The sequence below is a fragment of the Micropterus salmoides genome, unplaced genomic scaffold, assembly GCF_014851395.1.
Source record: "Micropterus salmoides isolate LMB-PRFRI ecotype aquatic unplaced genomic scaffold, ASM1485139v1 Ms_hic_scaffold_13, whole genome shotgun sequence".
In the NCBI taxonomy this organism is placed as follows: domain Eukaryota; kingdom Metazoa; phylum Chordata; class Actinopteri; order Centrarchiformes; family Centrarchidae; genus Micropterus; species Micropterus salmoides.
The window spans coordinates 23,351,380-23,378,458 of NW_024040374.1; the positions used below are offsets into that span (position 1 = coordinate 23,351,380).

Genomic DNA, 27,079 nt, shown 5'->3' on the forward strand with positions numbered 1-27,079 from the left:
TGTATAACATTAGTCACAGGAACAGGGGTGCATCTCAGCAGTACTCTTTAGTGGGAAATTGACAGCAGCAGCCATCTTTCTTGTAATATTTTTATCCGTTTTTTATCCGCTGTTTCCTCGCCCCAGCCTTTTGTCCACACTAACATTATGCTTTGGTACTGTTAGCTCCTCATACTCGTCCCTCATACTGCCCCAGTTAATCATTTGTTTGTGTTTTTAACTCATCTCAGAACAAAGCATTTTATCCTGCTATACTGCGATGCACCCGGGGGGGCCTCATAAGCTTATGACTCACTTGATCATCCGTGTGTTTACTGTTTGTCCTGGACGAGGCTCTAGCCCATGTATTGGGATCTGTTGGCGGCACAGATTTGAAGCAATTTGAAGAGCTGAGGTGCAGTGATTCAACACTGCCTGCCTATAAGAAACGACTGAAATGTAGGTCAGTGCAGAAGATATCTGACTTGCACAGCCCCAGATCATTTATGATGATGATGATGATACCAGTTTTTTTATAGCGCTGAAAGTCTGTACAAAGTGGCCTACAAAGTATGCAACACTGCTCTTTCTTTGGCTGCATGCCCATTCATGTCAGCGTTATAAGAGCTGCATGATCCTGGTGTCTCCAAAGAGTTTTAAGTGTTATTATACTTTAACCATAATGTAATACTTTATATAACTCCCACAGTTCAAATCCAGAAAGGGACTTGAAATCATTGTTTTTATTGTTTCTTTGCTGAACAAATAAACATGTTAATGTTGTATACCATTTTTGTCATCTTTTAATTCTACATGTTGTTTTTGATGGCTGGTATCAGCCAAGAAATGTTAGGGGAAATATAAGGATAAATTATAGGTGAACATAAATTCAGGTGGTTTGTTTTCCTGTTTAGATTGTTTAGCTGTGTTAATGGTAATCCCCATCCATCTGTTCTCCGTAGTGCACTGAAGTTATTTTGTTGTGTGGTAAAATGGGCTCAGGTAGTGGAGTCCAACTTCAACACTACAGTAGAGATGCTATGACATGTATGACACGGCTGTTTACAGATCATCCTCTTAGTCCAGCGAGGATGAGATGTCATTACTGTAAGTCTGTTTTTCATCAGGATTAATGGGCACAAACCACTGCTGATGTCAAGTTATGCTACTGCGGAGAGTCACACAATCTCCTCGTCCCATCCACAAAAATATAAGCAGCTTAGTTTAAAAAAACACCAGTTCAAAATATTCAGTATGCTGCCTTGGTGAACAAACAACCAGTCTCCCCAGGAAGGAGAAAAACACTTTAAAAGTTTGAATGTTTTTAGTGGGTGTTGCTTAGTGATCAAAATTAGTTTGATCTGCCTTCATTCTTACGGATTGTACCCTCAGCTGCAGAAGATGCAGACACTCTGATTAACTGCTTCCACAGAGAGATCTAAATCGTATTGTATCATAACCTTTATGATATTGCACCAGGAATAATTCATGCTCCAAAGTTACCCAGACAACTCATCTCAACTTGTTAAAACAAGATTCCGAGCTTTCCTTTACCTCTTCGTCACTAGGCCTCTGGCTTAGGTGCCTGCCTCAAAAATGCATGCCCAAATTGTATAGAGTATTTCTCCCTCCTACAAGTACCTCAAAACTGTTACCAGGTGAAGTACTTGTGTAAATGTATTTAGCAAGGTCTTATCTTAAAACCAGAGAAAACTTAGTTTTCAGTAAGAAGATATAAACCTAACACACTACTTTTAAGAATTTTATTGTAAATTTGTACAGTTCTTAAAGTAAAACAATGACAACTTAAGCCAAATATTCTTCAATAAATACATAATGAGGATATTTATGGCTTGATAACTTTTCTGATGCAAGAAGAAAGATAGAAGAACCACACTGTCAGATGCATAATACTGCTTCACCAGTTTGGAGTAACTGCCTGTAGTTTATTTACACAGCACCATCTAGTGGTAACCATTGAAATGTATTTCACAACCTCCCTGCACAGGACTGAGTTGAGTTTGGTTCACTTCACAGGCTTCATTAAGACAGCAGACACTGCCTCGTTCCTGCAGTGCAGGAACCTTCACATTGACTCCATGGACAACTCGACTGACCAAGTGACATAAAGGCTTCTTGAAGTTTTCTTTCATGGCAGAAGAGAAGAGCACGAGTGACTTTAAACGTCCTATGTAAAACAGAATGAAAGGCGGAAAGAAAAATCAAGGACAGCGTGACGAGAGTTGGCCGTGAGCAGAGCGACAGGGTCAAAAAAAAAAAAAAGTGCACAGGTGTTGTGATGTCGAGGTGGATGTGGAGAGGTGCAGGATGAGTGTCACGGAGCGTCACAGGCTCTGGCAGCACTGGAGTTTGTTGCCCCTCTGCCCGTCCGTGGTTGGGGGGACACTTATGTCCACTACATTGTTGCCTGGAGACTCATCGTGTGCCGATCTGTCCGCTATCTGCTTCTGCGACACGATGCGGTAGATTTCTGCAGAGTGAAATTCAAGAAAGAAAGAAAAACACAGCAATGTTGCTCATTTGTTTAAACTTCTCACAGGTGGTTTGATTTTTCAGCACATGTAGCTGTGGCACCGACATAACTAATGCCGTCATATTGGAAATGTAATATATGTGTAGCGGGTCTGACTCTGCGTTGTGTTGTATAATAAGCCAGGACACGTGTCTCAGGATTATCTTGGAGCAATTTATTCACTAGCAGCTACAACAGCAGAAACAGGTCTTCTAGAGAAAGTCCCGGAAGCAAGAGGAAGAGACGTCAGACGCCAAATAAAGTGTCTTCTATACTTCCCGTGGTGAAACTCTAACATGTCCTCTTAGGAAAGAAATATCCCCGTCACATAAATACCATTATAAACGTAAACACATTCATGGAAAGAAACGCATTAAAACCGTTCCATAATGTTTGATATAAATAAAAATAAAAACATCATAGCGGAAATATTAACTGCAACCTTCAAAATAAAAGCCAGTTACAATATATACTGAAATGTCCTGTCCACACCATAGCGCAACAACGTCACACTACCACATTGGCAACGTTGAGATCTTCAGATCAGACGTCACATGATACGTGGCACTGGGTGCTTACTTTTCCTACCTGTTAAAATGTTCTTGAATGCTTCTTCTACATTTGTGGAGTCCAACGCTGATGTCTCAATAAATGAGAGAGTGTTCTTTTCTAATGTTGAAAGAGAGAAAAAATACATTTTAAACATGTTCAGAATATTTTACAGATTATAAAGTCTGTCTTGGCCTTCTTTATTACCAGAGCATTTAATAATTTACCTGCAAAGGCCCGAGCCTCATCAGTGGGCACTGCCCTGAGGTGTCGGAGGTCGCTCTTGTTTCCAACCAACATGATGACGATGTTGTTGTCAGCGTGATCCCTCAGCTCCTTCAACCAGCGTTCAACGTTCTCATACGTCAGGTGCTTGGCGATGTCGTAGACTAGGAGAGCCCCAACAGCACCCCGGTAATACCTGGCGGCGGCATAAACCAGATGAGTACAATACCCGGACCATCTTTATTCCAATGTAACATTTGCATCAATATACGCTCGTTTACACACACACAGACAGAAAACACTCACGCTGAGGTGATTGCTCTGTAGCGTTCCTGTCCAGCTGTGTCCCAAATTTGAGCCTTTATTGTCTTGCCATCCACCTGGATGCTGCGGGTGGCGAACTCCACCCCAATGGTGCTCTTGCTCTCCAGGTTGAACTCATTTCTTGTGAAACGGGACAGCAGGTTACTCTTCCCCACTCCTGAGTCTCCGATTAGTACGACTGCAACCAAAACGAAACATTTGAATAATGCACATGTACCACTCAAGGATGATTTATAGTCTGGTTATTATTGAGTCATGGTCATTTTCTGGCAGAATGAAAGCGTTGACTTGTTTTCTTTTTTTCCCGCACTGAGAACAATTTATCAGACTTTGCCCTGCTGGGAGTCAAGCAGGAAAAAGCCAGCTCTCGGGCAAAATCTGACTCAACAGTTTCTCAAGGCCTCTGTTCCTGTCGTTGTTACCAGTCATCAGTATCTCCAGCCATTTTCCAGCTGCCACACTAGACCTGGGCCTCTTTCCTACTTAATTACTAAATAGATGTGTTTAAGCATGTGTGTACAAGTTTCCTTGTCAGTGAAATATTAAAATTCCTGCATCCAAACTTCAATCAATGATTTGGCATAAAATTACTTTGGGGGCCATGGAAGCCGATCTCTCTCCTGTTAACTGCTTTGTGTTACAAAGGATTGCTTGTGACTCAGTCATAGAAGTTACAAAACGCTCTGTGGTTTCTCTTCTTTGCAAGCTGAAAGGAATAGTCAGGTTCTCATCCTTTGAAATCCGAGCAGGACAACTTAGTCACACGCCCTCATGTGATTCATGTAGTGGCAGAGTGCTTCGACATGACAACACAATAACAAGCTGATTCTTATTCAGGAAAATACCACATCGATTAAAAGAGTCAGCAACATGTTGTCAGGAAACTGAAGGCGTAAAAGGACCATGTTACCAGTGACTCAGTGGTCAGGTCACATCTATAGTTGCTTGGTATGTATTTATGCCCTCAAAGGCAGTGTTTGGGATGCTCGGTGTGAAACGTTACCTGAAGCACTAACTTAAACTGGCCACACTACAGTTTCCTTTTCATTCACTTCATATGGAGTGAGTGCCCTCCCCCGGGCGACAGGTTTAGACTGAATGGCAGGTCTACCACGAAGGGAGCTCGTTTCCTTTTCCATTAATTGTACCTGATTTCATGAGGCAGTCAAAAGAAAGGGGGCCTGTTGGTGCTCCTGTTGGGATCGCTAAGTTTTACAGTGTGGTTATATGTAAGGACAACTTCTCTTTAATGACAACAAAGTTGAATTTCATTACAGCAAATGCAGTCCCTCAAATCCGTTAGACTAATTAGCTAACGTTACTATAAGTTAGCCTGTTGGGCCAACTCACCACACGCCCTGACGTTACTTTCTGTAACATCCATGTAGCAAAAGAAATGATTTACAGCAAACCTTGACACAAATACAAGCGCTAACGCAACCTAAGTACAAGTTAAACGTGCAGTTAATTAGAAATGAGGAGTCACACGCTGGTAAGAAAACAGTCTGGCTAGCTAACTTACAGTTAGCTGCCACCGCCAGCTGTTTAGACCCGAACACTGACGTTAGCACAGCTAGCAGGCATGCTAACCCAAGCTTAGCCAGTTCCCCTGCTAGGTAACGCCAAACAACCGTATCTATGGGCAGTTTCTGCTCCGCTTACCTTTGAACAAGAAATCATATTCGTCGTCTCTGTTCCCCATTGTTTGATACAGTCACCTTTCTGAGATTGTGGTGAAGACAGAATATAAATTCCCTGCCCTGACCAGGGTGTTGTGCCAAGATGACAGAAGACAATGCGCACATTGCGCAGGACGCGCAGCGCCGTCACGTGACTCACCGGTATGTAGCTTAGGTAGGCTTGAAGTAATGAAGTAAAACATTTGCCATTGCGTGTTTTTGTTTCTATAATGTCTATAAAGTCATTATTAATTATGCTCCCCACATTGTCACATCCATAGATCTAAAATAAAAACGTTGATTAGGCTTCTTATGTTTGATGGATTACAACAAAACCATCTTTTCATTATATTGATACTAAATCATACCGTGCCCAAGACTGCAAGTCAGTTGTTGTCTCTTATTTAATAGTTGCCATTTCAATAAATTGTTTGTTTTTTTTGTTTGACAAATGGATAGCCTACCTTTTTATAAGAGTTCCTTCTTGTCTTTGGAAATACTGGCAATTTAGTAGTAAGTTAGTAGACAAAACAACCAAAACCAGAACAGAGGCTCTGCCTTCCTCCATATCCTCTGCTGCTGTGAGGAGCGCCACTGAGAGACATTGGTCATGGCCAGGCAGCTGTGGAGGACTGCAGATAGTTTATGTTCCAGGCAGGCCTGCCCACTGAAATGACTGGGCCCCTGAAAAGGTCCAGTAAATGGGCCCTTCGCAAATCTGCTTTACTCATGTCAAGGCATGCTGTACTCTCTCTCTATCTCCTACACAAACACATACCTGGCCTGCTGCTTGCGGTGCACTTTTAATGTTTTGACATTAGGTACAACAAACATTACTCATACCATTTTCAGGAGAGAGGGTTTTGATTATAAAACAGGTTATATTTTACTAAAGAAACATTAAATAAAATGTATTTTATATTGTGTTTTTTAGTAATTTTAATAAGTAATGGTGAGTAATTTGGTTCAAAATAAAATTTGGTTATCTTTGCATATATGTAGGATGAACATCATTAGTGCTGGACTGCATGGGCCCCCCTAGCAGTTAGGCCCCAGAAAGCTTTCCCCTTTTCCTCCCTTATGGGTGGCCCTGGTTCCAGCTGATGGTTTGACAGAGACAGATAGAGATAACAACAGCGATCACTGTACAGTAAAAGTCTGATTTGGGGATGCTAGAATTTAAAGGTCTGAAAGGGTAAACTGTCATTAAAAGAAACCCAAACAATTTACTGAGGAGATTCAGGCAGCAAAATAAATTATGTGTTCTCAGTGTGCAGTGGAAATATAAGGTTCAGTTTTACATCATTGATGTACACAAAACACCTCTTAGTGTGGCACAATACAATTCCTTCAGCACCTCTCTGAATAATACTAATGATAACAATTTAATCTTCATGAAGGTAGGATTTATTGCAGGAGTGTTGTTAGTTTTAGTTCGGTGCAAGGGCATAGAATTTAGTATGGACATGTCCCTACCAATATCCAGCGGCTACTGAACTGTCCCTAGCAATACTTTTGATCAGAACAATTAAAAATAACCACCATTGCCCTTCCTAAAATATTTTCACGTCAAAGATCCCTAAACTGACACAAATTAGACCTCCATTTTATAAGACTGTGTCACAGGGTCCCCAATCTGATAGGATTTTTGCTTTTAGATGTTTAATTCCATAAAGTGTATGAAACCAATGACAAAAATAGTCATACATTCTGTCATTGTGTTGCTTATGGATGAAATTTTAGTGAAAATAAATTATTCCCCTTTTTGCTGTGGCCCCCTGAGCCCCCTCATGGACCCCCTGGTGGTCCCCGGACTCCACATTGAGAACCACTGGTTTTGTCAATGTATTTGGTACACAAATGGTTTACAGCTCTTGTTCTCTACTATGAGTCCAATGCGTTTTTTAAGTTCTGAAGGATTTTGTCCCGCTTTATTGTCCCCCGAATGTCCGGTTGATGGCTAGGCCTAAAGTGTCTATTGATCAAACCACAACAACTTCCTCCTACCAGCCAGCAGAGGGAGCCGCCATCTTACCTCTTGACACTAATATGAACGTTTCCCTTTCCCCTGGTCAGGTGAAGTGTGCACTACGCAATTGCAAGTTAAATGTAAGAAAATCAGCAGGAGGGGACCATCTAGTTCTCATCCGGGCTGCTATTCATCATACACATTCAATATAACACCGGTACGGGTGAAATGAAAAGCTGCTAAGGTTTTCCCACTGCATAAAGGTGGTGACATTGACAACTACAGTATAACCCCTTGCAAATATCTTATACTGACTGGTTCACACAGTCAACTACACGCTTATCTATATTATAACTGTATTGCAACAACCAGGCTTTTATGACTTTGACTTGATAGCCCGCTTTCATCAATAACAGACACTTTACTGCACCATTTGATTGCGTCAAGACTTTTGTTGACCAGCTGTATAACAGCTGTATAAGGTAATATGAAAATGTTATTCTGTTAACATCACAGCCTTTTACCCAGTCCCATTTACACATAGGTGTGTTGCCTGTTGTTCCTAAAGACATCATATTACGTAACGTACAGGTGTTAGTTTCAGGCCTGCAGGCAGGTGATTTCTGTCATCGAGAAAGACGTAAAAAGAAATTCCACCTGTAGAAAATCACGCCCTCTCCACACATCGACCAATCAGCGGTGAGGGCTCTGCTACCTCTGAACATAATGGCCAGCTTATTTATTCGCTTTATTTCAATGGGGGAATCTACTACGTAGTGTGGTCAACTCTGTGAATAAGTTGTGATTTATTTAAGACATCTACACTCCTCGTGATGGCAAAGCGACCAGGGCGACAGAGGAACCAGCTGCCAACGTGTTACTATGAGGGATACCTGGAGAAGAGGTCGTTCAGAGAGAAGGTAGCGTGGGAGACAATGGTGGAGAGATTTGTTTTTCTGTGCTGACTGTAAGAGACAAGTTTGTCCAATGTAACACGTGACACTGACTGCAAAAAAGCTACTTATCATTGGGACTTTCTAGTTTTTGTATCTGATGGTTATCAGTGGGTTTTATCTGTGTTATCAAAATGTAAGAGAAACATCTAAAATTCATCAGGACCGGAAGAGAGATGTTAAACAAAGATTAGTCCTACATGGTTTGGATGTTGAGCAGGAAAGATACGGTTTTGTCAAAGATTGTAGGGTTTAATGTGTGTATGGGCTGCGTAGAACATTTTTTCTGTCTTTTTTTTGTTGCAAATCATGAAAAATGTCCATCACATATTCCTGATAAAGGAAATATAAGGTTTTAAATGTTAAAATAACATCAAATTAATCAGAAATGCATTGTGGGCATTGTTAATGTTGGAGATGACTGTTGTTGCTGAAGGCTGATTTGTGGTGGAATCTACTTGGCTTACAGAGGCCCATTATCAGCAACCATCAGCCATGTGTTCCAATGGCATGTTGTGTTTGCTAATCTAAAGTTCATAATTTTAAAAGGGTAATTGAACATTAGAAAACCATTTTGCAATCACGGTAACACAGCTTAAAAACTGCTGATTAAAGAGGTAATAAAACTTCTTTAGACTAGTTGAGTATCTAGAGTATCTGCAGTTGTGGGTTCCATTACAGGCTCAAAATGGCCAGAAACAAAGAACTTTCTCCTGAAACTCATCAGTCTGCTCTTGCTCTGAGAAATGAAGGCTATTCTATATATGAGAGACTACTAAGAAAGTGAAGATTGTGTACAATGCTGTGTACTATTCCCTTCACATAACGGCACAAACTGGCTCTAACCAGAGCAGAAAGACTTCCTTTAAGTCAAAACTAAATATCCATCTCATGTTTGTTAGTGACTACAGATAACAATCCACTAACTATTTTAATCTTATTCCCTCATAGGCCTTTGCACCAATGTTGGCAGAACTGGTTTCGGGCAGGTGATGTGCACCTTTTCAATGGAAAAACTGCAAACTGCCCTCAAGCTCTCATTCCCCTCATTCCTGTTCTCAGGTTGCTCTTAGAAAAGCGATGTTGCTCTCAATGAGACTGCCTGATTAAATAAAGATTAAATTCTAAAAATGAATAAATTATACACTTCTGTATATGTTAAGTAAACAGGGACAGGAATACAAGGCAAGTTTCTGTCTATCTATCTGTCTATCTATCTGTCTATCTATCTGTCTATCTATCTGTCTATCTATCTGTCTATCTATCTATCTATATCTGCCCATCTCAATGTACACATGAAGAAGTTCAGAGACCTGGATAAGGTGTGTAATTTATTCATTTTTAGAATTTAATCTTTTCTTTTCCTTTTAAACTTTTCTAAGAGAGACTTGAGAACAGGAATGAGGAGAATGTAAGACTCCAGTTTGAGGGCAGTTTGCAGTTTTTACTTAAAACCAGTTCTGCCAATATTCGTGCAAAGGCCTGCATGAGGGATATCTAAGGTTAAGTAGTTAGTGGATCGTTATCTGTAGTCACTAACAAACATGAGATAGATATTTATTATTTGGAGTGAGAGACCTGGGCTTGAATCCACTGTGAGACATCAATGTGTCCCTGAGCAAGACACTTAACCCCTGGTTGCTCCAGAGACGTACCATTTAACTGGTCTTTTCTGCATTTAAAACTAATCTGCTTAAGGAGTGACAATAGGTAAGCATCCAAGGCAGTCTGAAGAGTGTCAGTGGAGCCTTGGGCATATCAAATTTTTTCAAGAGAAAAAAATGGACATTAAAGCATTGATTAGGAAGAATTATGTTATTTATATATCGTATAAAGAAGTAACCGCAGTGGACCAGGCATTGACTCTGTGGCAACCCATTTCTGATGGTAAAATGGCATGACTGGCTATCATCAGCATCAAAAGTCTGAGTTTTCCCTGTGAGGTTAGGGTGGATCTAGACCTATGTTTACATGCCACAGTGTCCTGCTTTCTGTTGGAGTAGTCCAGGTAGCATATCCAGGTTTCTCAAACCCAGGATATGGTGTTTACATGCGCAACACACACAACTGGGATGCTCCAAAAACCCGATCATAACAAGGATACTTGTCTGCATGTAAACACACTCGTGACTGCTTATATGTTTGAAATAGGTCTGCTGTTGTTGTTGGTGGGAGACTCTTCCTAACACTCCCGCCAACCTTAATCTGTTTTAAATATCAGTCATTCAGCACCTGTTTGATTAATTAACTGATTTATGGTGGTGTGCAGAGGAACTCTGCTGCACTTTATATTCTAGCTCTGGTGGACCTTTGATCATTTAATATACTCGCCTGTGCTTAATTAATTAATTACAAGCTGCAGCGTAATTACATACATTAATACTTTATTCATCCTTTGTGGGAGTGCATTGGTCAACACACTTAATGCACAGGTAGACATTCAGGGAATGTCAAGTGTTGTCCATGGGAGGAGCAGCCTGTCTGTTATTGTATAGTTTAAGTTGTGTGGACTTGGATTTTTCAGCAGGCAGTAAACAGCACCTGTCTCTCTCTCCAACTGGTCTGACTGCTTTTCTGCTCACTGTATCATAAAGATTAGAGCAAGCCAGGAACTGACAGTAAACTGGCATGGCAGGCTTTGCAAATCATAAATCCTGTTTGCTCTTCAGCTCCTCCCTCACTGAAATGAGACTGTATACACTCCAGTGAGAGCCACAAACAGCGTTGGGGGGTGGCTTTGACCTGAAATAGCAAATGGTGATAACAAACTCTGATTCATGCAGTACTCACGACTTACACACCTATACACACAAAGGAATCCGGGAAACTGCTGCATGTTCCTGATTCCATGTTTATAGATATTAGAAATCACACATTGGTTTCTGTTGAGGTTACAAATTGTTGAGTCATCAAGTTCAATTCCAAGAAATGTTTTCTTCTTTGATATTCCTCTTCATAAATTATTTTTTTCTGTTTTCCGTGTGTGTGCGTGTGTGTGTGTGTGTGTGTGTGTGCGCGCGCGCAGACATCTCGGAAACTGTGGACCTGTCTGTGTGGAAGCACACTGTTCTTCTTCAATGAGAAGAGAGATGCTGATGTAAGTAATCTTTCTTTTTTTTTTTTTCCTTTATTTCTTTTTAAATTAAATTTGTTCTTTATTAAGCCAACACTTGGGAATTATATGTCACTCCATGTGTCTTTGTGTGTGTGTGTGTGTGTGTGTGTGTGTGTGTTTCATCAGTACATAGAGAAACTTGATCTCAGTGGATTCATCTCAATAACAGATGACGGCAGCTACGATCGTAATTTAGGTGCAGCCAGGCTCAACTTCCAAATGAAGGATGAAAACATCAAATTTACTGTGAGGGAATATATATATAGAAAAGATGTAAATCATTCTCTGTTTTTCAAAGTAATTCCCCATTTTCACAGTTTTTCTCCCCTCATTGTCTCCACAGTGCCCAAATGCTGAGACTCGTGAGCTGTGGAAGGGCTTTATTCACTCTGTGGCTAAGGTCTGTGGTGTATAACATTTAGCTCACCAATAAGCACTCACTGTAACTTGTTTTAAATGTTTTAGGTTTAGCAGGCTGATGTTTAGATGTAATGAACATCAGGCCAAATATTGATAATTGCAGCCTTCATGTGCACAGATAATTTCAAATGTGTGTCTCCCTGCAGCTGTCGTTACCATCCTCCCTCAACCTGCTGCCCGGCCAGATCCAAATGCTAAAAGAGGTTATAGAAAAGGAAAAGGAAAGGATAAAAACTGTCCCTCCATCCGCTGTCAGCTCCAACTCCAGTCCTTATATCAGCCTCCAAGCAGAAATGCCAGTGTGAGTATTAGCAACACTCGGATTTACTGATTCTTTAAGTTAAAAACGGGAGACTTCTAAAGTCTGGCAGTATTTCATTATTCTTTCCCACATGCCTTGTTTTGGATCACAGTATCAACAAAATCTAGGACATAAAAGGCATTATGTATCTGCCTTTTTAAGCAAAAAAAAAAAAAAAAATGTAACAACTCAATTCAGCTTCTTATTTGTTTTCTTATTAAAACATGTGTTTGGTTTTTTTTCAGTGTCCCTCCACCTGCTGTCACCAGCTCCACGCCTCACACCAGCCTCCAAGCAGACATGCCAGCGTAAGTATTAACAAAACTCGAATGTACTGATGCTTGAGTGAAAAGCTGGCGACTTCACATTACCAAAACTGACATTTTAGAGGAGCATTTTGAAGGCCATTTAAAATGGTCTTGAGCTATCTGCCAGTATTTTAGTATTTAATGACTCTTTCCCACATGCCTTTGGTTTTGTGTGAAATCTTTCAGTGTCCCTCTACCTGCTGTCACAAACTCCAGTCCTTACATCCACCTCCAAGCAGACCTGCCAGCGTGAGTAAATATGTGGTTTTACCCAATTTCAGACCTTGTCTAGAAGCAGTAGACGTCTGGGTCTCTGCATCTTTGCAGTCATGTTGTTCCACCTGCCCCCAACAGTTTACAAAGTGATCACCCTTTGCATAGCATCACTGTCCAGGGAAAAATATGTATCTTCACATTTGGTGATTTTTAGGTTGTCCAATAAACTGGACATTGAATCAAAATAAATTCAAAATATCTGGACTGGAGTATCTCTAGAAAGTACCACTCAGCTCAGTCATTGCTGTCTTGAATCTCAGACAAGACTTTTGTCATCATTCGATATAGATATTTATCCCGATAAATGTCAAATCATTATTTCTTTCAAGTTTAAAGGCTGATTTAGTTTAAAGGTTGAATTTTTGCTCCTGATTGAAAGTTGAAGAAACCAGATGATTAATTGTGGTTTTAAACTTTTCTTTATGGTCAGAACATGACAAACACTTGCCAAACAGTGGATCATTTCACAAAACATTCAAAACAATTATAATGATATAAATAATAAAATCTTTATCAACATAAAAATATGCATGAGTAAAATCATTTTGTAGTCCTTTTTCCTCAATAAAATAAATATCTTAATAGGAAAAGGAAGTGCTGATTTGTTTCAGATTAAACATTAGTTATATTTATATCAAGGAAAATTAAATCACGATAATGATTGTTATCGTTTTATTGCCCAGCCTTACTTTTAATAACCTAGGGAAATCAGTTTTGGCAGTTTTTCCTAATGTCTCATCACTGTTTTCTGGCAGTTGTTACCACAATGTGTCCCGTCTGGAGGCAGAGCTGCTGCTTGAGAGAGAGGCCAAGAGAGGAAACCTGCTGCTGAGGCCTGGGAGGGACGGACAGTCCTTCGCTGTCAGCACCAGACAGGACCTTGGCGGGTACATACACACACATGCTCAAAGCACACACCCACACACATCTAATACATAAGCATGCACACTTATCTCACACATTCTCACGCTAAAACACAACTTCAGTATCATCAATTAATCTGTGCAAAAAATGGACTGAACCTGTCTTATCTTTGCAACTGTGTTGTTGTTGTGTTGGGTAATTTACAATCAGTTGATTTGGTTCATTTCATCTGTGTTTTGATTGCCTCATCTCTGTCTTTTTCTATCAGCTCTATATTCAGACACTACCGAGTGACTCGGAAACATGCCGGGGGCTTCACCATTGATGTTGACAATCCTGTGAGTATTACAACATCTGGTCTAGATTAAGGTATTTAAATAATGAAAGTACTTAAGGCGCAGATATAAGAAATAACTATTTGCACTTGATGTTTGGAGGTTTCATGGGGATTTATTGTTCAAGTGAGAGAGGACGTACCTTGAGCAGTAAACACAGAGTTGGCAATTAAAATGTCACATGACGTTAGTCCATGGATCACAGGATTCCACTGACAAATTCAGTAACTAATTTGTCAACATAGGTCCTGCCTTGGCTGTAAAAATCCATTAAATCCATTTGTTATATAGAGCTGATTTCCCATCCACCTTCATGTACTTTTTCTTCTGTAAGTGAGAAAGAAATATGTAACATTCTATAAATTTGAAGCTGACATCTGCTGGTCATGATGATCTTCAAATGAACTGAACACTGAAACAGTGCCTCCCTGTACTACACTACAACCACTGTGTCACATCTTTTTTTTTTTTTTTTTTTTTTTTTAAACTCAGGTATACTGCCAAAATACAGAGAGATTTACCTACCGGGGAATTGACTTAATCAGCTTTGTATGAACATGTTTGCCGATGGCTTAAATGTAACGGAGGTTCAATCCTATGGAAAAGTCCCGCAGTCCAGGTTTACTATAAGTTACTATATGACTAAAAATATAGATTTCATGAAAAGCATTCTACCTCCATGGCCTTGGTCCAATTAGCTGACACAAAAATTAAAGCTTTAGACAACAAATTATTCACAGTTGGAGTATTTATTGATTTGTCAAAAGCTTTTGACACTGTGGATCATAATAAATTATTAAATAAGCTTCAAGCTCATGGTGGCTATTTTAACTCATCACACAGTTTCTAGATTAGGTCCTCTTTTATTTCTTGTACATCAATGACTTTTGATATCATAAGAAGCACTCTTCATTTTATATGCCGACTTTACCAATATTGTTCCTACAAATAAAGATGAACATAGGCTCATCATAACCCATATGAACAATGTTCTAGATAGGATGGGTTTCTAGTTCAAATGCAATAAGTTATCCCTTAATGTTAAGAAATTGTGCTTGTATATCTTCAAGCCAAAAATTAGAATGGTTATTATCACACCAGATCAGCTGATCTTTTATACACTATAGTACAACCACACAATCCTTTAAAAAAAGAGATTCTCACACACAGTACTATGAAAATGAGGTATGAAAGCAGTGGAAATATGTCATTCTTATTCTTGTTTTGATGTCTCTTTTATGTCAATGCAGTCAATATGTAAATTTGTGGCAAGTAATGTCGCATGTTAATTTCAATTTTAGGTGGGTTTTCCTTACAAGCCCTTGGGTTTTTTTTCATCCCACCTGTGCTTTTTTGTTTTTATTGTTGTTGTAGATTTATTTTCTTCAGTTTTATTTTATTATAAATAAAGAACTAATGCAAATAACTCAGTCACCACAAACATATTACTTCTGCACTTGTGTTCTGTGGACGTGTTGGATAAAATTTTAATTTTGCTGCAGGTCCTCTGTGCCACGCTACATGATGTGATCGACTATTTAGTTGACAAAACTGACGGAGTTTTGAGTCCTCTCAGCATTGAGGAACAATATGAGAAAAACATCTGTATGTACAAAAACATTTTCATCTTTCTATTTGACTTTTTTTTTTTTTTGCCTTTGTTTTGCTCACTCACTTCGTGTAAGTCACCTTTTTAGCGGTGTAATAGTTATTCCATATATCAAACATATACTGTACATTTACTAAAAGGTAGACACAACTAATTGAAGTTCTTTTTTTTACAGATTTTATTTGGTCTGATGATGAAAATGGAGAGAAGAGTGTTCAGCAGGCCCAGTCAGCCCCGCCAAGCATACCTCCCAAACCAGGTACTGTGCACATTAATATAATTATAATAAACACATAAATATGAACACATACAGCAGGGTTCGACATAAGCGATGGCCCAGATCCAGTAAAAAATGTATCTTGAGCAAGTGACTGGCTAGTCTACATCGTAAGTCAGTTGTATGTCCTATACTGCTGTACAGCGGGGCTTTGAGCTAAACGCTAACATCGGTTAACACGCTCATGAGTGCAAACATGCTGATCTTTAGATGATTTCTCAAGATGTTCTATCTGAGTAGTATTTCAACCCTGTAATAATTTACTTGTTTTGTTTGCAGTAGCTTTAAGACCGCCGATCCTTGTACCAGTGCCAGAACAACCTGTAGAAGACAATTTGTATCTGAATGACACGCGTAAGTATAACTCTGCTGTCAGTCCATCTATCATTCCTGCCCTTTGCCCTTCTGTCATTCAGCCATAAACAGGTGAGACTTCATTTTTTCCATTGCTGTTGTTAACTATAGTCTGTGCTCAAACAGTGGAGGAAATGGAGAAAGAGCCAGAGGAATCCCCAGATGTTCCACTGCAACGTAAGCGCCTGTCTGTCTCAAATAGTTTCCCCTTTCCTGCTGCATGACTGTATTATTACTTACTTTCTTAATGACTCATTGCGTGTATTTCCTCTATAGCTCTGGAGAAAAAAGCTCCAAAGAAAGCAATGATGCCTCCAAGTCATGCTCTTTGCAAACGCTCCTCTTCTGCATCATTCTCCTCCTCTTCCTCCTCCACAAACAGCTGGGACATGAGGATGAAAGTCCCCTCAGAAAGTCTGGGACAGAGTACGTCCACCTTTCACTTTCATACGTTTAGATTTATTAATTTGTGCAGTCTCATTTCATATTTTTCTGTCATGAGTGATCTTACTTTCTTGCCGTGATGTCAAAACTTATTGTCTAATATGCTCCAGTTCCTCCAGCAGCAATATCTGAGCTGAAACTGAAGTTGGAACGAAAGGGGATGTGTCAAGAGTGACCTCTACTGGTGGGAGCCTGTTCCTCCTCCTGTCAGCAGGAAAGCCTCACAGAGGATTAACACTTTATTGATTCACCTTTCTCAGACACTCATTAGCAAATGAATTGACTGTAACAAGGGTTGTACATGTCACATTATCCTCGCCATGTTTCTCTTGTATATTTTGCACATTTTCCTAATCAGAGTGGTTGTTGCAGTGTTTTTTTTTTTACTGTAATTACTTGTTGAATTGTACTTTGTATATTTTTACTTTATGAGATGGATATTTTTATTCTACCTGAGGGTTGTGTGATTATATATTGTACAGCACACACCACTGCCTCTCTGTGTAGTGAACTCTAAAAGGAAAAAACGAGTTGGCTTGTGGTTACTGGACCTGCTGTATGTGAATGTATTACATATTGTGTTTCAGTGAAGGGAAAAACTCTTTGCTTCAGTCACATGAAATTACATACATGTGACCAAGCAACTTCTAGTATGTGCCATACTGCACAACCGGTCAGTTTTATGATGTTCTGTAACTTTTTTATGAAGTATTCCTGTGTTGCACTTTTTTTTAAAAAACTTTATATTTTTCTTGCTGTTTTGTTTTATTCCTCGTCGAACCAGAAAACACAACAACCGCTTGCTCTCACTCCTTTATTACCTCAATGACTGATACACTGTAGTGGAAAAAAAATTACTATTTACAATAAATTGTGACATGTCAGCATGTGAAATAAAGTTTAAACATAACTCTCAGCTTCTTTAAAGCATTGCAGGCTACAGTTAGTCAGTACAGAAGGAGCGACGCGGCAAAGCAAGACTTGTTACCATGTGTAGCAATATGACATGGACACTACTTAGAGGCCGGGCGGTGCACTAATAAGGAATTCATAACATCCATTTCCAGAGTTTAACACTTTTGTTTCTCACACAGCTGGACCCCAAAACCTGGCTAACTCTCATGATACAATTTGTTAGCTGAGGCTACTTGCTATTTATTAGATTTGGACACCGACAGTCCACTACTCATTAATGGGATTCCTCTTCAGCAAATAAAGTGGTATTATTATTACTAGGTATAGACACACACATACTGTACATACAAGCTTCAGGGTGCAGTCAGGTGAACTGAACATTTACAGTAATTTCCCAAATCCATGGAGTTTCACTAAATATAACTTCCCTCTAGCTTTTCTGTGCAGAGTCTGGCTGTCAGACATAACTCCACAACCAACACCTCTCTAATTTAAAACTAGCGGGAGGCTAAAGGACCCAGTTTCTTGCACGCAAAGTGTGGGACCTGACTACAAAGACTGAAATGCAGTGAACACTGTTAACTCTGCATGCCATGGCAATAAATAAATACAACATTCCTAATGTGTTGTTAATTTGTTATGACCCATTAGTTTCTGGCAAAGTGGAACACATCCTGAATGAGTAATGAACTACATTCTGTTCAGTAGCGTTGTCTAGGAGCAGGTTGGGTTACATAGTTTGGTTGGTGGATAGAGGCAGATTCAGTAGGTGATAATTACCACTAAGCTATGTTACAACCAGGTTATACTAAGACTGACACAATACATTGTTTTAACTTGACATAGGGAGGATATTTCTTGCACTGAAATATTAGCGTGTTGGTACAGATCACCTGATTTGGCCAATCAGTTTGGAAATGAGGAGGAAGGCACAGGGAGAGAGCAGGCAGGACAGGCGATGACCCTGCACCTGCAGCTGGCTGCATCGACAGTACGGCTGAGTGTTTTGGTGATGGAAAGGAAGGAAGAGCAGCGGCCAGCGCTAAATCATTGCTCTAGCAGCAGCGGGACAGCGCTAAATGAATGTGTGGAGAGAAGAGAACTAGTAAGACTACAGCTAATGTGTCCCAAGCAATCACAACAGCCAGAGTCATACGTCTGAAGAATTCTGTCACTGAGGGCGCAGATGACACACTTGTTCCCCAAAGCCATTTTTGCTGTCATGCAACACAGACACCGCATGTGGAACAGGCGAAACCATCATATTCCAGTGATGTAACTCTTCCATGATATGGCTTTGACCGCAGTCGAGAGCAGAGGTGATGTTCTGCGGCCGTGACTGTGGTCGAGCGGAGCTGGGAGGCTTCCTGCCGGCTGAGCTGATGCGTCTAGGTGAGGCTGGCGTTGGAGCTGCTGGTGCCGCTGTTCTTCCTCTGGCCGCTCAGCACCACGCTGGGAACCTGCAGGCCTGTAACTACTGAGAAACTGCCGTTCCACACCTGCAGGGGGCAGCACATCAACAGGCAGTTTAAAAACCCGAAAGGCCAACGGAGGATTCTTTCAGATAACTTAAGATATATTTAAAAGCTTTTGAAGAAACGTGTCTCACCATGAAAGCTGGTATAACAGGCTGCTGAAACTTGGTTTTGAAGGTGTGCATCAGCAGTTTAGTTTTGGCGTTGTAGAAAGACAATACACCTGGAGAGAATAAAGAAGCACACGTGTTCTATATTAGAAAAGTGGGGCTGCAAGTAACATTTTCATTGTTGATTAATACGTCAATTAACTAAATGATCAATTAATAATTTAGTTTATAAAATTCATTAAAAGTACACACAGTGATCTCTTCAAATTGCTTGTTTTGTTAGATCAACAGTCCAAAATCCAAAGATATTTCATTTACAGTATAAAATACAGAAAAGTAGCAGTTATCTCTTTTCAGTGATGTTCCATCTGTTGCCTGATTTTATATTGTTTAGTCTGCAATGTTTTATGCTGCCATCTTGAAAGGGTTCTTCCAATGTTTCTAACCTCAAACAGATTTGCCAGGTTTATAATAATATTAGATAAACACCTTGGAAGATGGGGCCATGGATTGTTTGGTCTTATGCTTGATAAATGAATAAAAGTCAGTTTATTTTTACTATCGGTTTCAAACACTGATTAATTTCTGTCTATTTACTAATCATAGAATTGACTTATTATTTCAGAGTTTGAGAACATTTCACAGTGATACTACCTGTGATCATTCAAACACTGACTCTGACACTGTGTGTATGTGTTCATCGTACCTTCGTCGTAGTTGACGTAGACTCCTATACTGTTTGGGATGGGACAGTCCAGTGTTCGAGCCTTGTTGTTGTGCTTTGCCGTGAGGCTCTGCTGCAGCCAGTTGTTCAGATGGATGCACCAGGAGGCGCTGCTTTTCCCCAACTGGTCGAATCGTCCGAGACTCCGCAGGGCAACACCCACAGCGAAGGCTTTGCTCTCCTTGTCAAACCGCACCTCCCAGTACTGCTGGCCAGCGTCGATCATGGTATCAGCTGTGGTGAGGTAAAAGCCCAGGTAATCAGTTTCAAGAATAACAGTGTCAACGCAATCTGCAGTGTTGATCAATCTTTTTTGATTAATCGATTAGTTGTTCGGTCTATAAAATGTCACAAAATGGTGAACGTCTTTCCTAAAGCTCAAATGTCTTGTTTTGTCCACAACCCAAAGATTTTCAGTTTACTGTCATAGAGGAGTAAAGAAGTTTAAAAACAATTAAAAAGCTAGAATCAGAGAATTTTGACTTTATTTTTCTTTAAAAAATTACCCAAACCAATGAATCGCTTATCAAAATAGTTGGCGATTTATTTAATAGTTGACACCTTATCGATCAGTCGTTGCAGCTCTAGTTACAAAACATGTTTTGCTTATAAATGCTTGAGACAATCTGAGTTAACGTGGTACAACTGGGAGTTCTATTCTGTGCTGTTTGACAGGAGAACTGTCAAATGGAAATCATGAATTGGGTTAGGAATTCAGGAGATTGTTGAAATAGCAACAATTAAAAATTATTTTTATTATTAATATTACTTCCTGTGTACTCAAGAGGGTGACATTCATCTTGGAAGGCTAGCTAACTAGTGTCCCTGGGCGGCTACTGGCTAGTGTAGCAAGGCCAGCTAAGCTGAGAAACTAGCCCACAAACTCAGTAAAGTTAGATGCACTGCCAGTGCACAAGGGTTCTTATCTCGTCTTTGTTTTGCTGCACTCACTGAGGTTTAACCTCAAGCAGTGAAATAATTTTTGCTTCCAAAACAGCTCGGTTTCAAATAACTGTGCAGCTCTAACTCCAGTCTGTGTGTGTTTTGCTCCTAGAGATGTAGAAAGGGGTCACTCCTGTGTTCCCAGGGTCCTATGTTCCCTGGATTTATATGCCTCATAATTGAAACATGACAAATGGTTCTGGGTTCCCAGGGTCTTCACATAAAAGATTAAGAAGCATTAAGACCACAACATCCAGGTTGATCCTCAAGCTTGCATCTATGTTCCCCAGCTCCAGGATTAGGGGTTCAGAACCCTGGGAACACAGATATGCTCCCATAAAGAAACACAGTTGTTGTGCTTTGCTGTTTGTTACCAGTGTCTGTGTCTTCTTACCCAGAACTGTGTAGGACTCTGCTGTAAATCTGTCCCTGCCGGGCCGGGATGCCGGCGCTCTCTTAGGCGACATCAGGGCCGACCTGATTAAAGATGGTAGACAACAATCACTCAATAGAGAACCAGTCTATTTTTTAGACCCCTGGCAATAGTCAAAGTCCAGGTTTAAAGACACTGCAAGTTTACATTCGTACACACCTGGCTGGAGAGTGCATCGGGGAGTTAATTCGATTCTTTTCCTTGCGGATTTCCTGTATCTTTCCTCCACCGCTGTCCCACTCCACACTCAGGTCCTCCACTTTCAGGTTCTGGTGGGACGAGGCAGCGTCCAGTTTGAAGGTGAAGGCTGCAAACAGAAAATTATATATGTGAAACACAATCCAATATTCACATTCCCATCAACAGAGACAGACATTTCATGCACTGTTGACCAAAGCTTAAACAAAATACCAACAACACATAGACCTATAGTTCTCACCGTGGGTTTCTAGTGTAACCGGCTCAGAGAACTCTCCCGCCACGGCCTTGTTACACGCTCTCACTCTGAACGTCATGTACCGAGTGTCAAAGCGCAAACCTGAGAGTGAAAACAACAAGTGTCCTTTAGCAGTCAGCTTCATCAGCGTCCATCCAACATATAACTCCTCACAGTCCTACCTGTGAGTGTGTGCTCCATCTCTCGTATGCCCTCCACCACCATCCAGGGGTAGTCCTCCCTGATGCGCGGTGGACCCTCGTGGTTTGTGCGTCGATGCTCCAGTATGTAGTGGTCTATCTTGCTGTCAGGTTCCGGTAAGGTCCAAACAACACTCACCGTGTTGTCGCACACCTGGCACTCTGAGACCAGGATCTCTGGAGTGGGGGGAACTGGAGAGAAGAGACAGTGTGTCCACAAGGAATATCTAAAGTCATAGTTCCTCTTCTCTTGTTCATCACTTTCAATGTTATTTCACTACAGAAGCGGCTGCGGTGTCAAACATTCAATAACAAGAGGTGAGCAGATTTTAAAGTTATTTTAAAACTCAAGTTTTTAAAGTGTCATGAAGTGAGCTGTCACATGGGGATAATTTTACAACTGCATCAACTGATTTTTGCCACTTGGGGGCAGAATTACCCTAAAACAAGCTAACAGGTACACCACCTAGCATCAATGGTGTTAGAAACAATTGTATATTCACACATCAATCAGCAACATTATCATTCATTTCATGTCTGTGTTCAAATAACAAATTTAAGTCCAGTTTTCACTCTCCATTTATCTCCGTTTGGTTCTCTGGAGGTAAATATCAGGCTCTTTAGCTGCTAAAGGTTCAACTATTATCGGCAGCTAGCCGCTCACTTATGTCAGCTGTGCACTGTGGCTTTATCACAGCTTTTTCGCTTGAAACAGTGGGCAGCAATGACACTGAGCCCTCCAGTGATTACGTAGAATGTAAAACCACACCAGTGCACTAAAGAGGTTAAGAAGCCTCACACAGCTGCAGAGTCAGGTTATCTGAGCTTTTGTCGCTGTGAACGACCCTTTCACATTACATGTATACTGTAGGTGTCATACTACATAAACATGCATATACACATACTGAAACTGCCAAAAAGATTTTAAGTATCAAAAATAAAAGTACTGTAGAATGCATAGTCATTTCATAATTTTGTATACAGATTAAATAACTGGAGTTTTATTACTTATGTGTTAATGTGAAAATAGCATTTTTCTATTTGTTGAGGTTGAGCTACTTTAACTAATTTATATACTGTTGGGCAGTTCAGTCTGTAACAATGCAAACGGCCAAATCTTATAAAGACAGATCAGGCCTAAAACAACTGGGAAAAAATATTTTGGTGCAAAAAAAAATAGTTAAAAATACTTTTAACTTGGTCAATTTACAGATTGTATTTTGAGTATAAAGTAAATCGCTGTAGTAGAATTATGAAAACTCGGACCTAATTTGTATAATATCAAATATTTTGTCTTTTTTTTATAAAACGTTAAATAGTAAATTAACTAGTAACTACAGCTGTTAAATAAATGGTGCAAAAATACAAGAACTTCCTCTGAAATGTAGTGGAGTAGTACAAAGCAGAATGAAATGGAGATACGAGTAAAGTACTGGTGCAGAAGCACTTGGTTACATTACACCACCCATGCAGTCACTGTCTGCAGCACTCTCTTTTCTATCTGATTAAAAATGGAGCAGACCTGGGAGAAATTTGAGGCCCTGCAACATCCCCCTCTCCTGGCTGAAATCCACCATCAAGTGACTCATGTTGTCACTGGCTTTAGCCTTCAGGGAAAGGCGAAAGGCCGGAGCCATTGTCACGCTGCGGACAAAGAGAGACACACAAAAACGCACAACCACACGGAGTGGAAACAAGCGTAGCCCGTTATTCAACTGGATCAGAGGCAAAAACAGGTGATTTCTAGGACTACTGCTCACTAAGAAAAGGTCACTAACTAGACTCCTGGTACTACCACTGAACTTGTCACCCTGGTCAACATTTAAAAGCGGAGCTAGAGAGGGAGCAGCAGTCATCCAGGGAGGGGCTGACACAGGATGGTACAGACTTGAGAAGACAGTGGGAAACACAAAGACAAAAGGCTCTCGAGTGGAAAGCTTTCCATAGTGCTTATTGTCTACCAAATGGGTGTGGTGGCCACACGTTTAAACGCATGCATGCTACATTATGAGATGGTTCAATAGTTAAAGGAGGCTACAGCAAATAGGGAAGCAATGGATGATGACTGAGTACTATACCTATCCTTAATGTCTTTGGCCGCCTGGAGAGGAGAAGCAGAGAGGGGAAGGAAAAAGGAGAGAAGAGATACGGAGCGAAGACAAAACTGAGTTGTGAGCCCATCATGTTGTCATTTAACACAAACAGTCGCTGGTGGCTGTGTTAAAGTAACTGGTAGTATGACACCACAACAAGGACAGATTAAATCAAATATGTATATATGCACATGGACGTTCGCCATCAGTCATTATAAATGAAGTCATAAACAGCGAGCAGAGGGAGCAGTGCGGCAGCGTGACATCAGCAGCCGAGTCGCTCGGTTACCTGGGTGAAACCGTCCGTCTCAGAGGAGCACAGCGTCTGGTTGGCCAGCTCCAGCAGCTCTTCTGAACTCTCCAGGGCTTTGGAACAGGCACTCAGCTGACTCTGAGAAAGAAAAAAAAATACGCCAACTCACAGTCATACAGAGTGCATGCACTAACTTTTTACACGTCCGTCTGTAGTAATAATGGGACCACTGTGCTCCCTGCAGAAGCTAATGGTGTTAGCTGCATCATTTGAGAGTCATGGCTTGGTCCTGAGGCTGCAGAGGGTTAGATGATTTCACCAAAGACCAAGACAGAGAACTTTGAGAAGTACACAGCCGATGGCATTTTGAGCCGGGGGAGAATTAAAAACACCTTATTTCAATACATGTAAACTGGAGTGATTGTGGTAAAAACACTCCTAAAAAACTCCAATAACTTTAAATTTGCAACTTGGTTACAAAACTTTAAAAGCAAAGCAAAAAGTTAAACCACTGAATTTTTTTAACTGTAAAAAAGAAAAAAAAGAGTATCAAGAAGTATTTTAGATTCATTACATCAATTTGATACTTTAATATCTGTACCATGTAAATAGTCCTTTTATTATTTAAAGAGTTCTTATAATGCTGTTTGTTTAAAATGCAAACTTTCTGTTTACTCCCTTTATATACCCGACAAACTGGCTGTTTTAAATGGATACATTTAGTTTTTCCCCAATTTGATTCTATCTTCTTTTCTTTAAATGTTCAGTCTTTAATGAAATATTATGTTTTGTTTGATTTTGTTTAAGCACAAAAGTTGATGACATTTTACCTTTCCTGTACAGAGCCAGGTTTTCTGGTAGAGCTGTGACCTTTATTGTTTTTAGTCAGACACTAAAAGGTGAAGGGGCTGTGGCTTTCTTTTAGAGCACTTCAAAGCAAAAATGAATCATTGGTTTGGTGATCAAGAAATGAATAGAGAGAGAGAGAGAATGTCACAAAGTGCAAATTTTTCACATTTACTCATTTACTTGACAAAAACTGCAAACCAAAGAAGTTTCTCTCACACACATGAATGATCTTACTGAGTAAAAACAAACCTTCAGCGGTTAAATATACATACGCTTGCTACTATTTTGCAAGTTTAAAGAAATGCAAAGACAACAGCAGCAGCTACCTGGAGCTCATACGTGCGGCTGGCTCGCTCCTGTTTGATGCGCGTCACCATGTTTTCCTTCATCTCGTCCAGGACAGAGTGGAGGGAGGTGAACTCAGCCTCCAGGTCCTCCTGGACTCTGTTGGAGTTCGCCTGGTGTCACAAACAAAAATGACTGAATACACGATATAGCCTTTTCAGCCGAACTCCCCTGACAGAGGGGAAAACTGACAAACTGCCTGGATTTAATTTTAGTTGTGTTTGTTTCTGTACCTCCAAGTTGTCGAGGTTCTGCTTCAGAGTGCAGACAAAGTTTGAAATCTCCTCATTCTTCATGGCCAGCGTGTGGGTGATCTTACGCAGAGACTCCTAAAGAAAAGACAACATCTAACTCTTGAATAATCAACATTTTGTTATACCTAAAACAGAAAAATAACACTAACTCCGACTGAAAAAGCAAAGCCTACACAGTTTAATATTCTCCATCAGTAGTCTCAAAGCCTGTGGGAAGGAGGGCTGAATGACTGCAGGTTTCTCCTCTAACCAAACACTTGCCTGGCTCCTGGCTCCTCTGTGGCTGTGCTAATCAGTGTGTGGATTGGAGAGGACTCATGCAGCTTTAGGCTCTGAGCTCCCTTTAAACATGATTACACATTTGCTCCTCAGATCGGATCAGAGAGAGGGACCTATAGCCTCAGTGGAGAGGGAGGGAGGACACTTCACGGGCGGAAGGATGCGCATTTATAATTTAATAATGCAGCTCCACAAGCATTGAACAGCAGACTGTAAACGGACTGGACACGCACTGGGTCAATGATTACACGGATCACACACACCCCAGATATAATCCCACTTCCGTTATATTTCATCTCGAGCTGGCTGTTCCACAGTGAACAAGCCCATTCATACTGAAGGACTGTGTAATGTTTGTTGATGCGAGAGGAGCTGCGCAAAGGCCCCCCGTCCCTGCCGATACATCGATAACAAAGTCATCGATAGCATGCACGAGATAAACCTCACCTTCAACCGGACACACACTCATGCAAACACAAAACACCACCATGAAACACGAGTCCTACCCACAAGCTCCCCAATTTCGTAGCCGTCCCCCTCCTTCCTTTGTACACTACGCCCTGAAACGGCTTCCCCCATCAGGAACACCTGTTCCTCCGGCTCCGGCTCACCTTCTGGTCTCCCATCGCGCCGCTCCGGTGCACCGGCGCCGCTCGAGCCGCAAACACCGCCGCTATTTCTCTTCCGTCCCCCGGTTTTTGGTTTGTTAGCACGGCGGAGCTGGTACTGATGCTGCCGGAGTGCAACGCATCTTCGGACGGACACCAACCACCAACGCCTATGGGCCGTAGTGCGTAGAGCGCATGCGGCAGAGGAGGATTCTGGGTACTGATGTTTCTGTTGCGAGGGTGAGTAATGCTGCCTTCAGGGACTGTCAGAGAAAAGTAGAGGCAAATACCACGAAGAGAGGATTCATTTTGTGCTTCAAACCTGTCTGTTTTTTAAAATTCAGAACAAAATATATAAAAATTGACACTGAAAATGGGATCACTGAAAAGTCAAATTAATGGAACTTAATAAATGTCACATCAAAATATTCTGTGTTTGGCGGGTGGAGAATCGTTTGAGGTCTAACTGAAAAGACTTTTACACATATTTTAAAACACATTTTAAAAAAGAGCTTTACAGCGTAAACGCAAATTTAAAAGACTATATGTGTAAAGTAGGTACAATAAACAGTACAAGACAAACAAGTTAAAACAAAGGCAGATATTGTAATGAGTTTTAACAGTTATCCTACTGGCTATGAACTTCTGG

At 40.6% G+C, this 27,079-nt stretch overlaps 3 protein-coding genes across 4 annotated transcripts; 1 reads left to right on the forward strand and 2 right to left on the reverse strand.

The window, feature by feature from the left end:
- Window positions 1–1,728: 1,728 nt before the first annotated feature.
- On the reverse strand, window positions 1,729–5,429 carry LOC119900952 (ras-related protein Rab-11B). Its single transcript, XM_038716309.1, has 5 exons — window positions 5,273–5,429; window positions 3,593–3,788; window positions 3,289–3,482; window positions 3,101–3,181; window positions 1,729–2,470 (listed from the first exon to the last, which is right to left on the reverse strand). The coding sequence occupies exons 1-5, from the start codon at window positions 5,310–5,312 to the stop codon at window positions 2,325–2,327; spliced, it is 657 nt and encodes a 218-aa protein (XP_038572237.1). The 5' UTR covers window positions 5,313–5,429; the 3' UTR covers window positions 1,729–2,324.
- A 2,544-nt stretch (window positions 5,430–7,973) lies between these two features.
- Window positions 7,974–17,424, forward strand: LOC119900950 (signal-transducing adaptor protein 2-like). 2 transcript variants are annotated; one of them, XM_038716306.1, is made up of 15 exons: window positions 7,974–8,178; window positions 11,237–11,308; window positions 11,453–11,572; window positions 11,670–11,726; window positions 11,893–12,047; window positions 12,293–12,355; window positions 12,542–12,604; window positions 13,387–13,518; window positions 13,764–13,833; window positions 15,333–15,435; window positions 15,615–15,698; window positions 15,999–16,070; window positions 16,197–16,247; window positions 16,347–16,496; window positions 16,625–17,424. In XM_038716306.1, the coding sequence occupies exons 1-15, from the start codon at window positions 8,092–8,094 to the stop codon at window positions 16,687–16,689; spliced, it is 1,344 nt and encodes a 447-aa protein (XP_038572234.1). In that variant the 5' UTR covers window positions 7,974–8,091; the 3' UTR covers window positions 16,690–17,424. The 2 variants fall into 2 exon arrangements, with proteins under 2 accessions (XP_038572234.1, XP_038572233.1); XM_038716305.1 differs by having other exon boundaries at window positions 7,976–8,178; window positions 15,996–16,070.
- Window positions 17,315–26,634, reverse strand: fsd1 (fibronectin type III and SPRY domain containing 1). The gene is made up of 13 exons (XM_038716304.1): window positions 26,434–26,634; window positions 25,523–25,618; window positions 25,271–25,402; window positions 24,132–24,233; window positions 23,828–23,850; window positions 23,272–23,393; window positions 21,732–21,941; window positions 21,553–21,651; window positions 21,273–21,420; window positions 21,075–21,157; window positions 19,721–19,972; window positions 19,039–19,127; window positions 17,315–18,928 (listed from the first exon to the last, which is right to left on the reverse strand). The coding sequence occupies exons 1-13, from the start codon at window positions 26,446–26,448 to the stop codon at window positions 18,818–18,820; spliced, it is 1,482 nt and encodes a 493-aa protein (XP_038572232.1). The 5' UTR covers window positions 26,449–26,634; the 3' UTR covers window positions 17,315–18,817.
- Window positions 26,635–27,079: the final 445 nt, after the last annotated feature.